At 41.7% G+C, this 13,735-nt stretch overlaps 1 protein-coding gene across 1 annotated transcript in view; it reads left to right on the forward strand.

Annotated features, from left to right (window-relative positions):
* Window positions 1–13,429, forward strand: part of fig4a (FIG4 phosphoinositide 5-phosphatase a) — a 78,673-nt gene extending 65,244 nt beyond the window's left edge. Inside the window, 3 exon segments of the mRNA XM_051960831.1 lie at window positions 608–684; window positions 5,245–5,319; window positions 11,408–13,429. Of these exon segments, the coding sequence (XP_051816791.1) occupies window positions 608–684; window positions 5,245–5,319; window positions 11,408–11,585 (330 nt within the window). The 3' untranslated portion in view covers window positions 11,586–13,429.
* The last annotated feature ends 306 nt before the right edge of the window (window positions 13,430–13,735 follow it).

The raw sequence follows: 13,735 nt of genomic DNA on the forward strand, positions 1-13,735 counted from the left end.
AAAGTTTCTTTTCAAGTGTTGTTCGTCATGGAGCATGGTCTCGATTTTCATTCAGTTTGTTTATAATTATATTGCCAAACTTTCTCATTTTTACATGAAAGCATTTTGGAGTTTTCCCTCAATGAATAAATACACATTTTCCAGTGCAAAATCATGGTTACACTCTAAACTCGATGCACTTTTGCCTCTCGGATGAGGTCTTTTCAAATCTGTCCGCTTTAACTGGTCTGACCTCTTTAATTTATTCTCCTATTTACAGCCATTATTGCGTTTATAAAGTCTGGACAGTGTGTCCGAGAACCCCAGGAGGGCCCTGTCCCTGAACATGGGAGGACATGAAACCACCTCATCGCACACCAACAATCAAATTACTTTCAAACTTGCTTAGATTAAACTCCACGGGTCGTCCTAATGACTGCATCAGTTTTGGAGGAGCAGCTGAACCTGATGACCTCGTCTGTGTGATTTTATATTTTGAGTTGAGCAGCTTCACCTGCTATTGTCGCTTTCTTTGTGTTTTTATGTGTCTCTTTGGGTGTTTCTGTCGTGTTTACGTGCACTAGTAACATCTGACCTTTCCTTTCTCACCTCTTCAGGAGATCAGCAGCAGCAGACCGTTAAGGAGCCATATGGACTCAATCTGGCCGAGTTTCCTTCAGAGGAAGACGTTCTCATTTACAAAAGGTAAATCTAAATCATGAGTTAATAGTTTAGCTGAAGCAGATCAAGCTTCTACTACGGAATATGCTTTAAATTGTAACGAGAAAAGAAGTAAATAATACAATCACAACAGAATCTACACCGCTTTTCCATGCGTTAAGCTGAACTGTACTGTACGGACTCCATGCTATAGAAGGATAGATATAAATAACTAAAAACTGCAAGAAAGAGGAAGAAACACGGCCACAGTTCATGGCATCCTTCTATTATTTCTCGTACTCACCTGCCAGAGCGGGCATCTGTCTGTCTGCCCTTCAGCTCTCGGTGCTCTCTACTCTCTACTCTCTACTCTGTCTTGCATGTAGTTTGATGTCACGTTAAAGCAGATGTCTGTAACTGGAAGAGCTTCCCCGCTTTATTTTCTGATTGCCTCTACCCAGAAAAATGAAGTGTTTCCAGTTTATTGCTATTGACACTGGACCCGGTGGCCAAGACAGAGAGGACTAGAACAAGCAGTCAGTGTCAGCCTCCCCCTCGGGGTGGTACCGGTCATTTTGGTCAACTTTACCCTGCTGTGCTCATCACACGTCTGACCTCGCTGCTCTTTGTCCACCTCTCCTGTTCTTTGCTTTTCTGCCTGTCCTTTCTGTTTCTCTTTGTCCTTTTCTACCCGTTCTCCCCCAACAATGTTGCTGAGCTGCAGTTAATAGCCCCCACCAAGCTCTGAAACCGAACACAACTATCTGTTCTTTGGGCCGCATGTTTGATAGAGTGTGAGGCATTTGACGGGGCTTTAATTGTTGGTGTAAACTGGCCCAGTGTAGAATTATAGTTGTCTGTGTGTGACTGACGCAACATTTGCCATTGACCGGTTGACAAATGCACAGTGAAATAGTTCAGCAAGCACAGTGAGGTCCAAACCAAGTGTGGTTTCATGTCAAGAAGAGGAGTACAGATGCGGTTTTTGCAGTGAGGATGTTTATAAAGAAGTACAGACAATTAGCTGCATGTGTACAGACTTTTGACTGGTAGTGCATCAGTAGAAGAATGAGGACTTTTGAACTGCCAGGAAGGAGGCCGAGAGGAGGTTTATGGATGTAGTGAAAGAAGACATGAAGCTAGTTGGTGGGAGAGAAGAGGATGCAGAGGAGAGGGTTAGATGGAAGCAGATGATTGGCTGTGGCGACCCTGAAGGGAAAAGAAGAATGGGGTCCAAACCCACTTAGAAAATCTGACTTATTTTCATATAAACCTGGGAATAATCAGAACCTTCGATGAGAAGGATTCATACTGCAGTACTCAAACAGACCTCAAACCATTGCAAGAACTACAGGAAGACTAGAAAACACCAAGAAGAACTTGGATCTACAATCATCTCACTTCAACCTCATTGAGCCTTTGGAGGAGTCCGTTTAGTGATGGTGCTGCTCTCATTATAGCAAAATGAAGACATCAAATCTGAATTAATTTCTGGACATTCCCAAAGAAAAAATGCATTAAAATTCAAAATGCATGCAGAATAGACACATCTTCACTACTGTACATGTATGAGTTTAGCATTTTCACACCCCAAAAGCAGTGTTTTCTGTCTCAACCACTCACTGGAAAATGTCCTACATAAACAAAGAATCACATTTTAAATATAAATCAAACTCGTGTGCAGTATACTGTACATGCAGATAATTTCGTGCAAATCATTTTCACAGAGGGTTTGGCAGTCAGCTCTTGTTTTGTTTTGTTCTTTCGTGGATTGTTCATTTTTCTTACTGTGGAAAATGGCAAAACGTGCACTGAGTTGCTAATTTATTTGACCCACTCTGGTAAAACTAATGCAGTCCAAGTGCTGGGTTGTATAACAAAACAAGAGGCTTGGAGGATTTTTTTTTTTTTTTTTACATGTGATTCAGCTGTCACACAAAAAGTACTACAAATAGTTGTGCAACAAGTAAATAAAGAGAAATTCAGTTCTTGGGTTCCTTCTTAGTGCTGCGTACTGTGATTTGCCAGTCTGTGATCGCGAGTCGCAGATCGACTGTGGCTTGCCAGTGTGTGATTGGCAAACTGCTGTCAATCTGCGGTTGGCAATCTGGGCTTGGCAAGAGTGGACGTGTGAATGTTGGATTGTAAGTTTTGTAAAGTCAAAGAAATGGTTAGATGTGGGCGACGTCCGTGGCCTGTCTCCACCGTTGGAAAGATGTGTGTTAGGGGGTTTTTCCACCGATTTTCAAACATCCAACAAGCAGTTCTGATGCAGTTTTAAAAGTCTGTGATTCTGCAGAAAGATGGTTGGATATCTAGAACGCGTCTTCCACCCTCTCTTTTCACACGTCCCGTACACGAACACGAACTCTCCCATGGCTCGCTAGTACAGTGTTGTGCAGATCATCCATTATTTATACACTTAGTCCTCGTTAGGGTGGCAGGGGGCTGGAGACTATCCCAGCTGATTTAGGGTGAAGACTGGGGACATCCTGGACAGGTTACAGTCTATCGCAGAGCTACGTATAGAGACAAACAACCACAATTAACACCTGCAGACTATTTTAGAGTTGCCAATTAACCTCAGATTGTTTTTGGACTGCGGGAGAACCCGGAGAAAACCCACGCATGCACAGGAAGAACATGCAAACTCCATGCAGAAAGATCCCAGGAAGGCCGGGACGCAAACCGGTGATCTTCTAACCACCAGCCCATTTTGTGTGTTTGACATTAAAGAGCCAGAGCCGTGCATGAATACCAGTCAGCTAGCATAGATAGCAAGCAGTAAGGAGATATTAACTGAATTTGGCACAACTTATATTGGATTAGCATCGCTGACTTTACCAGTTACGTAATAAATCCCACTTTCCCAAAGCTTATGATGGTTATTGTCTGCTATTTTTTTTTAAAAAAGGTGATAATTTTAGTTTCAAGATTTGCTGATTTATGTGCAGCTCCGACGGTTTTGTTGCGTTGCGGTCTCTCATTTACACAGAAACGGCATTTTAGCAACATAAAACGGAAACTTTTGAATATGGCCTCCAGAGTGGAACTTTTCTCAAACGCGACACCCGCCGTCGCCGTGTGAACGAGTAGCCAGAATTTTCACAACACTGACATCACGCACCACAACCTTCACTTCTGGGATTTTAAGGGTCTTGGACGTGCACAAAAAGATCAGAAAGGTGTTGAGAGGATTCTTCCTGTGGGATTCCATGCAGTTTATTGCTGTGAAAGTTGTGTGTTTAGGAAGTTTGCTTGATTTCATTACCTACCAGGACGACACACACGATCACACTCATGCAAATGTGCCAAAATTAGCCAAAAAAGTCTTGAATTAGCGCTTGATCCTCTGGGCTCCGCTTTGTGCCTTTTATTCTAGTTGCCATGTGCAACCAGACGACAACAGGAACCATGGTGGACGACTGTGTTGGGCTTGTGCTGCTGAGTCTACTGAGTTTATTGAATCTCCTTCAGCAAAATGTGCATTTGTTGCACGTTTTCTACAATCAGCAAAGATGCATTGAATATATACACCAGATAATCAGCCCACCTCCATGTAAATGCAGATTTTTTTTTTTACTCCGTTGTCGTGTAAACCCAACAAGGCAAAGGAACTAATTTTATGTTTTCGGATGAAACATTGTCATGCAAGCAGGGCCTTAGATTCATCAGAAGGTTTTCAGTGTTACCATAGAGACGTTAAATACAGTCAGCCCACTAATAACAGCCTCAGCAGGTGTTGTGTTTTGAAAATCGGGAATATCTATTAAGGACTGCTCCAAAGATGTGGTGGTTCGTGACAAAGTGACATCCACATGAATGCCAGGAACCCAAAGTTCCACAGCAGAACATTGCCTCGTAATAAGATGATGGTTTTCATCCACTTCTATTTTATATGTGACTCATCAGTGTCCATACCGGATATGTTGTTGTAGCATTGCTCATGGATGTGTATGAGTCATTTAAAATGTGCTACAGACCAATATAACAGCACTAAATCAGTACAGGATTCACTGATGTACTAACATTAGTTTTAATTAGGTCCTGAGAATGAATGTGTGCTAAGATTTGTTTTGCTTTTATGCCTCAGGTTTGTGTCTCTTCTGACTTGATGGCAGTCACAGTTATGATGCGTGATTGAAGTGGGGGAATTACCTGTAAAAAAAAAAAAAAAAAATGTTAAATTGTAGTGAAGAATGTTGTTCATATCCTCCTGCTGTAGTGGCACATAATGAGAAAGAAATTGCATTCATTATTGAAGCTGGAAGTTGGAACGGCCCCAAAGATGTTAGCTGCAGCCAGAGTGCCGCTAATCAGTGCATTAATATTAAAAATCATAAGCAAGAGCAGAGGGGAACTCTCAGCCATTGCATATTATTGTGTCTTTGTGAGAGAAAAATGATCTGTGGGGAAATTTGACAGTTGACAACGATGTGATCTGAGTATTACAGATCTCAGCAGGCATGTTTAGCAAAGAAGACAATATGAAGCTGAGAGTTAAAGTGCTTCTAATTCCCTTTTAGCTTTCCTTCACATGATGCTTTGTCTTTTTTTTGCTTGGGATTTTTGTCATTTTTTTTGTTTTCATTCTCCGTTCTGCAGGTTTGCACACCTCGGGGAGAGTCAGCACACAGTGGAGAGAACTCAGCACATAAAGCTGGCCAACATCATCTGTTTGTAAGTAAAACATGTCACATGTTCCTGCAAAAAACAACGAGAGAGAATGAGATAAGCCTTTATTCATCCCACAGTGGGGACATTTGCAAAATGAAGTAAAAAATAAAAAGAAGTTTTACAAATTTGGACCGCCCGGCGAGGTCATCTGTATGTCATGGACATTAACCATGGACATCGGACACCACATTTACAAAGATGACCCCTGTGACCTTGAAAATTAGGTCAAGGTCACCAAATGTGAACTTGATCTGTATCTTATTATGGTACAACCTGTGTACCAAATATGGTGAGGCTACATCAATATTTTATCGAGTTATCGCGCGGAAACCAAATTGTTACAGACAAACTAGCAAGCAAGCAAGACCATGCAGCTCAAAACAATACCTTCCGGAAAACGACGTTTTTTCCGGGCGGTAAAATGCCCAAAACTAGAAAAGCACTGAGAGAGCCTTGACGAGCGTAGTACTACTTCAAGGCTGCTCATTCCCCTGTATGGCATTGTCAGAAATACAGCATTTGTTTATTAGTTATTGATGATCAGAAATCACTGCAACGTAGAATGTGGTAATTTAATATAGAAATTCCCACAAATAAAATGGGCTTGCGCTGAGCACAGGCGTGTGTTCTGCATGTGTACGTTATGTACGGATACCGAATCACATGATCTAAATATGTAGCAGGCGGCGGGAATTGATGGACTCAGAAACACCCCCACAATTTAATCAGTTGTTCCTTTCGTCATTTGTGCTGGATAAGTCCCGATAAGTCCGCAGCGGTGGATTTGTTCCCTCTTTTGTCTTTCCTTACACAAACATCTACAGTATACACTTAGATGTTCCAGCATGAAGCAAGAGACAACTAGTGATTCCCAAATCCAGAGTCAGACATTTCCACTTTTAAGAATTGCACTTATTGTTTTTCTGGCTGGGAGTCAAATGAGGAGCTGAACACCGCTGTTTCTCTGCTATGAAGCTCTAGTAGCATTACAGCACAATACATAACAGAGATACTGTTTAGCACCTGGTACTAACAAGAAGCAACCCTTTGAACTGCACAAGATAAGAGGTGCAGAAGCAAAGGCCTTTGTAGGAGAAACGTCTCGCAGGCATGCGGGAAGGCAGAAGAGCTTGTTGTATTGTTTTTGCCTCTAAATATACACCTCCAGTTATCCAGATGGAGGTTCAGGTGCGTGCATCATAAAGGGATGGAGCATAAACATTATGAAATTATACCTTTTACAGTATGAAAAGATGGCATGAATTAAGTTTGCACGCACTGTTTTTCTTCCTCTTGCAGTGCACGTTGCTCTTTGATTCACATGTTGCAGAGTGTGAAGCAGATACTTACTGTTAGGTTTGTAGGTTTGTGTAGGAATAATTGTCAGTGCATCACTGCCGTCAGCCAGACGTTTGGTGTTCTTCAGTGTGAAAGTCTGAAGTGGTTTTGCCACCAGGCTTCAGATGTTTATCGCATGAGATCTTTTCTGCCCAGGGATACCAGTTTACTTTAGAGCTCATGTTTTAATTTGAAAAGTTAGCATTTCATTAAGATGTTACATCTGGCATCTAAATTCTTAAGAAGCATTTGCAGCATTTCTTTTTTTCCACCAAAAAATATTAAAAAATGTCCCAAAAATGTTGAAAATGTGGACATCAGAAGTTTGACAGTGAAAATATACTTTTTTTTCCACATTTTCAAACTTTAAAACATGTCAGTTTGACCCGCAGGACGACACGAGGGTTAAACTTATTTTGAGTTTTACTGTAAAATGCAACTCAAAACAAGATAATTTCAGGATTGTTTGACTTAACAAGATATTTAAGATGCGTTGTCTTAAAACAAGTCCCTCCATTTTCCTGAAATGTGACTTAAGTGAATTTATCTTAACTCTAAAAAGCCGGGACCGAGTATACTCGTTCCCGCTTACTCGTACACACAGCCGAAACCAAACATTCTCGGCTCAACACGTGTGACTTGTTTATGATTGCTAATTAACATAAAATATGCACACACCCGTATGTTTGGTAAGATATAAACATTGGCCCCAAATTTGCTTATTTCAAAGGATAAAGCCGTATGAGCCGTTATAACGAAGCTGCAATTACGAAGCTCTTATCAGGGCTGCGTACCGGCCGAAATTCACTATGGCGAACGTCAACGACAATGCGACCTCGCAAGACTTGATCGATGTTCTATGGATTAGGGGTTTTAGTATATGTTTTAGTATATGTAGTTCTCCAGAAACATGGCCTTGTAAGGGTTAAATCAAGTGGGATGAGACATTTTGATGAAAAATAAGACAAAAGACTTGGTAAAATGTTGAGATTTTGCGGTGTGCAAACTCACAGTGGCTGTCTGTGAACATGTGACTGTCTTTTTTTTTTTCTTTTTCCACATAACCATTTCTAATCGTACACTTTTCCTTTAGTGTGTAACAGAAATCTCAGTCAGCAGGGAACTGTAACCTTTTCGTCCTTGCTCAGTTTGCCGGGTCTCTGCCTGTTTCCTCACCTTCCATCAGTCTGGCCATTCTTCAGTCCATTGTTTCGTCCTCGTGTCGGGTCCACAGGGAGCGACAGGTGTGTCCGTTGTTGTGCAACAGAGCTATTCTAAGATGTTACAGCATTGCTAAGAGTGTTTTAGTCTGTCACTTCCCACTGTGTAGTTTCTCTATTGATCCATTAGGCATAGGCAAAGCTGGATAAAGGCAGGAAGGAAACAAATGCCTGTTGAGAAGCACAAGTGAGGTGTAAGGATTTATTTCCTCCTTAAATTATAGCTTCTGAGTCATGGATGCAGATTGTGGAACGCCTAACACTTGATGTATTTCTGAGTAATTATAATCTTTTTCCGTTCCGTCCAGCTGATACCAAACCTTTTATATAAGCTGTTTTCTATAGACCTTACACTGATCAGGCAGAGCTTTATGACCACCTGTCTAATACTGTGTTGGCCCCCCTTATGTGCTCTGAACCATTGGGTCTGGACCAGAGGACCTCTCAGGATGTCCTATGGGGTCCGGACCAGAATGTTGGCAGTGGATCCTTTGGGTGCTCTGCGTTGTGCCGTGAGGTCTCATCAAACTTGTTCCACTGCATCCTGTTGATCAGAATGAGGTCTAGGAAGTCTGGAGTTCAAATCAACATCTTGGGCGATTGTCACGTTCCTCAAGAAGTTCCTGATTCTTTGATGTGGTGTGGTACATTTTCCTGCAGTGACATTTACAATTTCCATTTGCATGAAGGAGTGTGCTTGTTCTGGGTTTATTTTGGTGTGTAAGTGTCATCAACATGCATGCCATAATCCATCAGAACACCACATAGTACCAGTATGATCACTGTTATTCACTTCACCTTTAAATAGTAAATACAGAAAGATGTAAAAGTGGTGCAAGTGTCGATTATTCGAAACGAGAGCTTCACATCTGGGGTAATTTTAAGGTTTAAGCCATCTCCAAACATGAACATCATCAAAATACTAATTCTGATCACCTTGATGTTTAAAAAGAACAAAATACTGATTGTCATGTTAATAATACTTAGGTTAATATGAATAATTCAGCATTCGTAACGATCTGGTTCAACATAGGAACAACATGTAGTACAGTTACAGACCATTCTTATACATTAATTTTCAGTATAATTCATTTGCTAGATAACACACAAAATCTACAATAAACAAACTTAAAGTAGAGCTTAACTGATCAAAATATACCATTTTAACACTGTTGTCCAGTTGGCTCTACATTTCACATCCCCTTAAATGTGGATTTTTATTCATTCTGATTATTTACAGTACTGTTCAAAAGTTATAGATGTCCTTATTTTTGATAGAAAAGCATTTTTTTTCAATGAAGAGGACATTAAATGAATAGGAAATCCAGCCTTGACATACTTAATGTGCTAAATAACTATTCTAGCTGGAAATTTCTAATGGAATATCTCCATAGGGGTACAGAGGAACATTTCCAGCAACCATCACTCCTGTGTTCTAATGCTGCATTGTGTTAGCTAATGGTGTTGAAAGGCTGATTTCTGATTGGATTAGAAGTGTGTTTTTCTAGAAATCATGCAATTATCTGGATGACCTCAAACTTCTGAACAGTCGTCTAAACCGAAATCGTTCGTTTCCTTAAATATGATCTGCTCCTTGACATCAGGAGCACACATTGACTCAACATGTGACATTTAGTTCAGTGAGCATTTCTCTACACTTTTCTCTTGTGATGTAGTGCATTATTTACTCCCACACATGGTCCGAGACATGAACTGCTCATCAGTAGGAGTTAAAAACATCCACTGATGCTCTGTTTGCCCTCAGCTTTTGATCTCCACCTTGGACCTTTGCTACCTGCTTGGGGATTTGATTTCCATTAAAACTTTAGCTGAGGAGTCCACAATGACTTCATAATTTATCTCAAGGCTTCTTGGATGTAGCAGAGCCTGTGCTGTGGTTCGGCCATCGCTAAGGAGCTGTGTTTGAGAGGCAGCCGTGTGTCTGAGCAGCTTCTCACGGGGGCCTCGGCTGCTGTTGAACCGGTTGACCCGACGGATCACCTGACAAGCATGCAGGTGATAATCCACCCTGAAGATGATGAGGCACGCTTTAGAGTCCAGTTTCCATGAAAATATGAGTAATCCTGCTGTAAAAACACCGCTCTCCGCCATCCTCGTGCTGTTTGCATTAACATTTCTCTAAGTGACTCACTCTCAGCTGCAGATCTTCTGCTAGATTTTGCTGGTTGGAATGAAAACAGTTTTTGCAGCGTTGGTGACAAACGGTAGATTGTGGCATTTCTTCCCTCAAGTTGAAAAAAACTGAACTTCATGGCTTGTTCTTGTTGCACCACGGGATTCATCTGAAATTGACTTGGACTGACTTTATTAATCCCCAGAAGGAAATCCAGTTGTTACAGCAGCTGGATATTCAACAGCACAGAGTATTAGGGTACAAAGTGAAGGGAAAATGAGATAAAAATATAGAAATTGTAATGAACAAATAAGTAAGAGCCTTCCATTGGATAACTACTGCAGTGATGAATATGTTTCAGCTGCAACAACTTAGGCTACGTTCAGACTGCAGGGCTTAATGCTCAATTCCGATTTTTTTGTGAAATCTGATTTTTTTGCGAGTTCGTTCACATTTCCAATTAAATGCGACTTGTATGTGATCTCCTGTGTGAACCTCACACGACCCAAAAGGTTCCCGCATGCGCAGAAGAGGACACAACAACGACACGCAGAGAGCGTGTTCAGTGTTTACAGAAGTAAACATGGACGCTAACAACATATTTCTAACTTAATCATTTTAAGGAGAAGTTTAAGAAGGAAGAGAGCCAGGATTTTGGCCCTGGTGTTTTGTGGGGCAGTGGCAGCAACGTCTGTCCAGAGAACTGTGTGGGTGTGGAGTCACAGCCAGGAGTGGTGGATAGTGATGTGAGAGGCTTCACAGATGCAGACTTCATTCAGAATTTTAGAATGATAAGGGCGACCTTTACGTACATATGTGAGCACCTCTTTTTAACACTCTCACGGCAAGACACATGTCTTCAGCAGCCCGAAGACGTGTTTTTCTTGAACGCAGAATAGTGACGTTTGTCGTGTACCAATGGCGTATAGGTCGGATAAATGTGACCTGGCCATTCAGACTGAAGTCGCATGGCAAAAGATCCGATACGTATCGGAATTAGGACCACATATCCAAGTGGCCTGGGTCGCATTTGAAAAAATCGAATCTGTGTCGTTGAGACTGTCATGAAAAGATCAGATAGAGGTCGCATAGGGGCAAAGAAAATCAGATTTGGGTCACTTTAGCCTGCAGTGTGAACGTAGCCTTGTTTAACCCTAGATCTTGGTAGAAAATGAATGCATCTCTGGGCAGAAATAAACGCTGTGGCATTGCAGAAGCTGATCAGAACGATGCCACGGCAAACGTGTGACATCCTCAAAGCTGAAGGCGTCAAATTAAATATTAGAGCGTGCTCTTTTTTTTTTTTTTTTGGACAGGCAGTGTTTATGACTGCTGTTGGAAAGTAACGTGGAATCTGTTTGTGCGTCTGTCTGTCTGTTTCCCCTCCTCTTCCCCTCAGAGAGCCGGTGTCCTGCTTCCCGGACGACAGCGTCTTCTCCGTCTGTCCTCCACAGGTGGACAGGAAGAGCCACGACGTGTTCGAGAGCCACGTGATGCTGGGCCAGGGCCAGGTGAGGGCGCTGTGCCGCGAGGACGTGCTGATGTACCGGGAGTACGTCAAGAACAGATACATGTGAGACGCACGAAACGGGAAGTGGAGCTCTGCTACCGGAGCCGGGACCGTCAGCTGCAGCACTCCAGCATCACCAGTCCGAAGGTTTCAGCTTTGAGATTTATTTATTTTTTTGTAATTTGTTTGTTTTGCGACTCCAGAAGAGATCCAGATCTTATGTTGGACTGCCGTTAATGAAGATGACGGTGCATGTATTAGGACCCAGTTATGCCGGAGAGTAGATATATTTTATGTTTTTTAGTAGTTTCTCAGTTTTTGGTTTTTTTTTTAAATGAAAGAAATCGTGCCTCATCAGGGTACCCAAAAGCTGCTTTTTATTTTAATTTTTTTGTGTCTTTGGTTCAATTTTAATTGCAGCTTTTTAAAGGCGATTTATTTATGCAGGTTTCATGTAAATTCATGTCATAATTTAGAATCTTAAATGTTGAAACCGCTGCTGGAGGACCTTTGTCTGCATTTTTAACAGAAAGCCTGTGATAAAAACTAATTAGAAAGAGAATGCATTATGGGAAATGTAGGATGTCGTGCTTTCTGAGGAGTACTGAAACTTAATCAGTGGAACGTGTCGTGCTCAGCGACACACGTGCTTCAGGTTCTAATTGAGCTTTTATTGCTTTTGCCAAATACTTTTCGAGTCATTTGAGAAATCAGTTTGAAAAAGTCAGGTGGAAATTTGTTTTTCCTTCTTTCTTTTTTTTAATTTAATCAAAACCCTTGTCTGGTTTTATTTCATAAATCAGTGGTGTTTTTTTTTTCTTAATCTCTGAACAGAACCTGATATCTGTTTTGTTTTTTCCAGTTTCCTGAATTGCAAACTGATTTTATTTCTTGTAAATGCGCTCCTGAGCTGTCGGCTAATCACGGCCAACACAAGTTCTGCATTAAACATTTATTTATTAAGGAGGCGTGACTGATCGGTTGCCTGCCAGCGCTGTTCATGCACTCTGGTGTTTTTTTTCCTCTTTTGTTCTTCCACTTGCATGTCGGAGCTCCGTTGTTCTTCACATGCAGAAAAAAACCCGACTATCACGCCGCTCATGCGTCACTTTCCCGCGCTCCCTCCTCACCCATTACGCACCCCATTAACTTTTGTTCTATCTCACACTCTCTCGACTCCCTCTCTTCTCTTTTTATGCTCGGCTTTCAACCGCAGGTGTCAGAAAATGTGAAAAGCGATGAAGACCGCCTCCCCTCCTCCTCCAACCCGTATAACACACAATCAGTGGGCAAACTGACCGACCACTGCTCTGTGCCTCGTGAGTCTGAGGATGGGGGAGGTGGGGGAGGGCTGCCTCAGCATGTGATGTGATGGAGAATGGCTGGGGAATTGAAGGAAAAATAACAGTTTTTTTGTGTGTGTAATTTGTATTTAAAATCAAATTAACTCCAGAGAGAAACACGAGCCGTCTCCAGCCCCTTCAGGGTAATTGGGAGTGGAGCAGATATGTGTTACCCAGAACCCTCTCAGCTACTCCTGGAGGCATCTTCTGCATCTCTACATCGTCTGCCTTGTCTCCCCTGGATGCTGCAGTGTCCTCGTAGTTTCTGACGATTTCTGTTTGGCAGAGGGAATGGATTTCGACCTTGTGCTCAGCAGCTTTTATACAAACAATTTTTTTATTGATTTCCACATCAGCAAATACAGTGGAGCAGTAAAACCTTTGAGAAGACCCTCCAGACAACTTCAGAGATGGATAAAAATGCTCTGATCTGTTCACTGTATATCTGTATTTATGACACGACTGTCCCTCATCTGTCCACAAAGTCTTGAAGCTGGATTTTCACCTCCTCCTGTACTGAAAAGTTCTGCAAATATAATAAATATTTTGATTCCAAATATTCAACCTACCTTTGTCTCCTACATCTGTTTTCATCGTCCAGTTGTGCTTGTGAGTTTGCATGTTCTGGAAAAATGTGTGAAATATTGTCCAATTTTAGATTGGATTTTTGAACTGCTGTTCAACAGTTTGGGTCACTTAGAAATGTCCTCATTTTTGAAAGAAAAGCAGTTTTTATCAATGAAGTTAACATTAAATGAATCAGAAATCCAGTCCAGACATTGTTAACGTGGGCTGCACAGTGGATCAGTGGTTAGCACTTTCGCCTTGCAGCAAGAACATCCCCGGTTCAAATCCCAGCCTGGGTCTGGGATCT

Source organism: Acanthochromis polyacanthus, chromosome 16 (assembly GCF_021347895.1).
Source record: "Acanthochromis polyacanthus isolate Apoly-LR-REF ecotype Palm Island chromosome 16, KAUST_Apoly_ChrSc, whole genome shotgun sequence".
NCBI lineage: Eukaryota > Metazoa > Chordata > Actinopteri > Pomacentridae > Acanthochromis > Acanthochromis polyacanthus.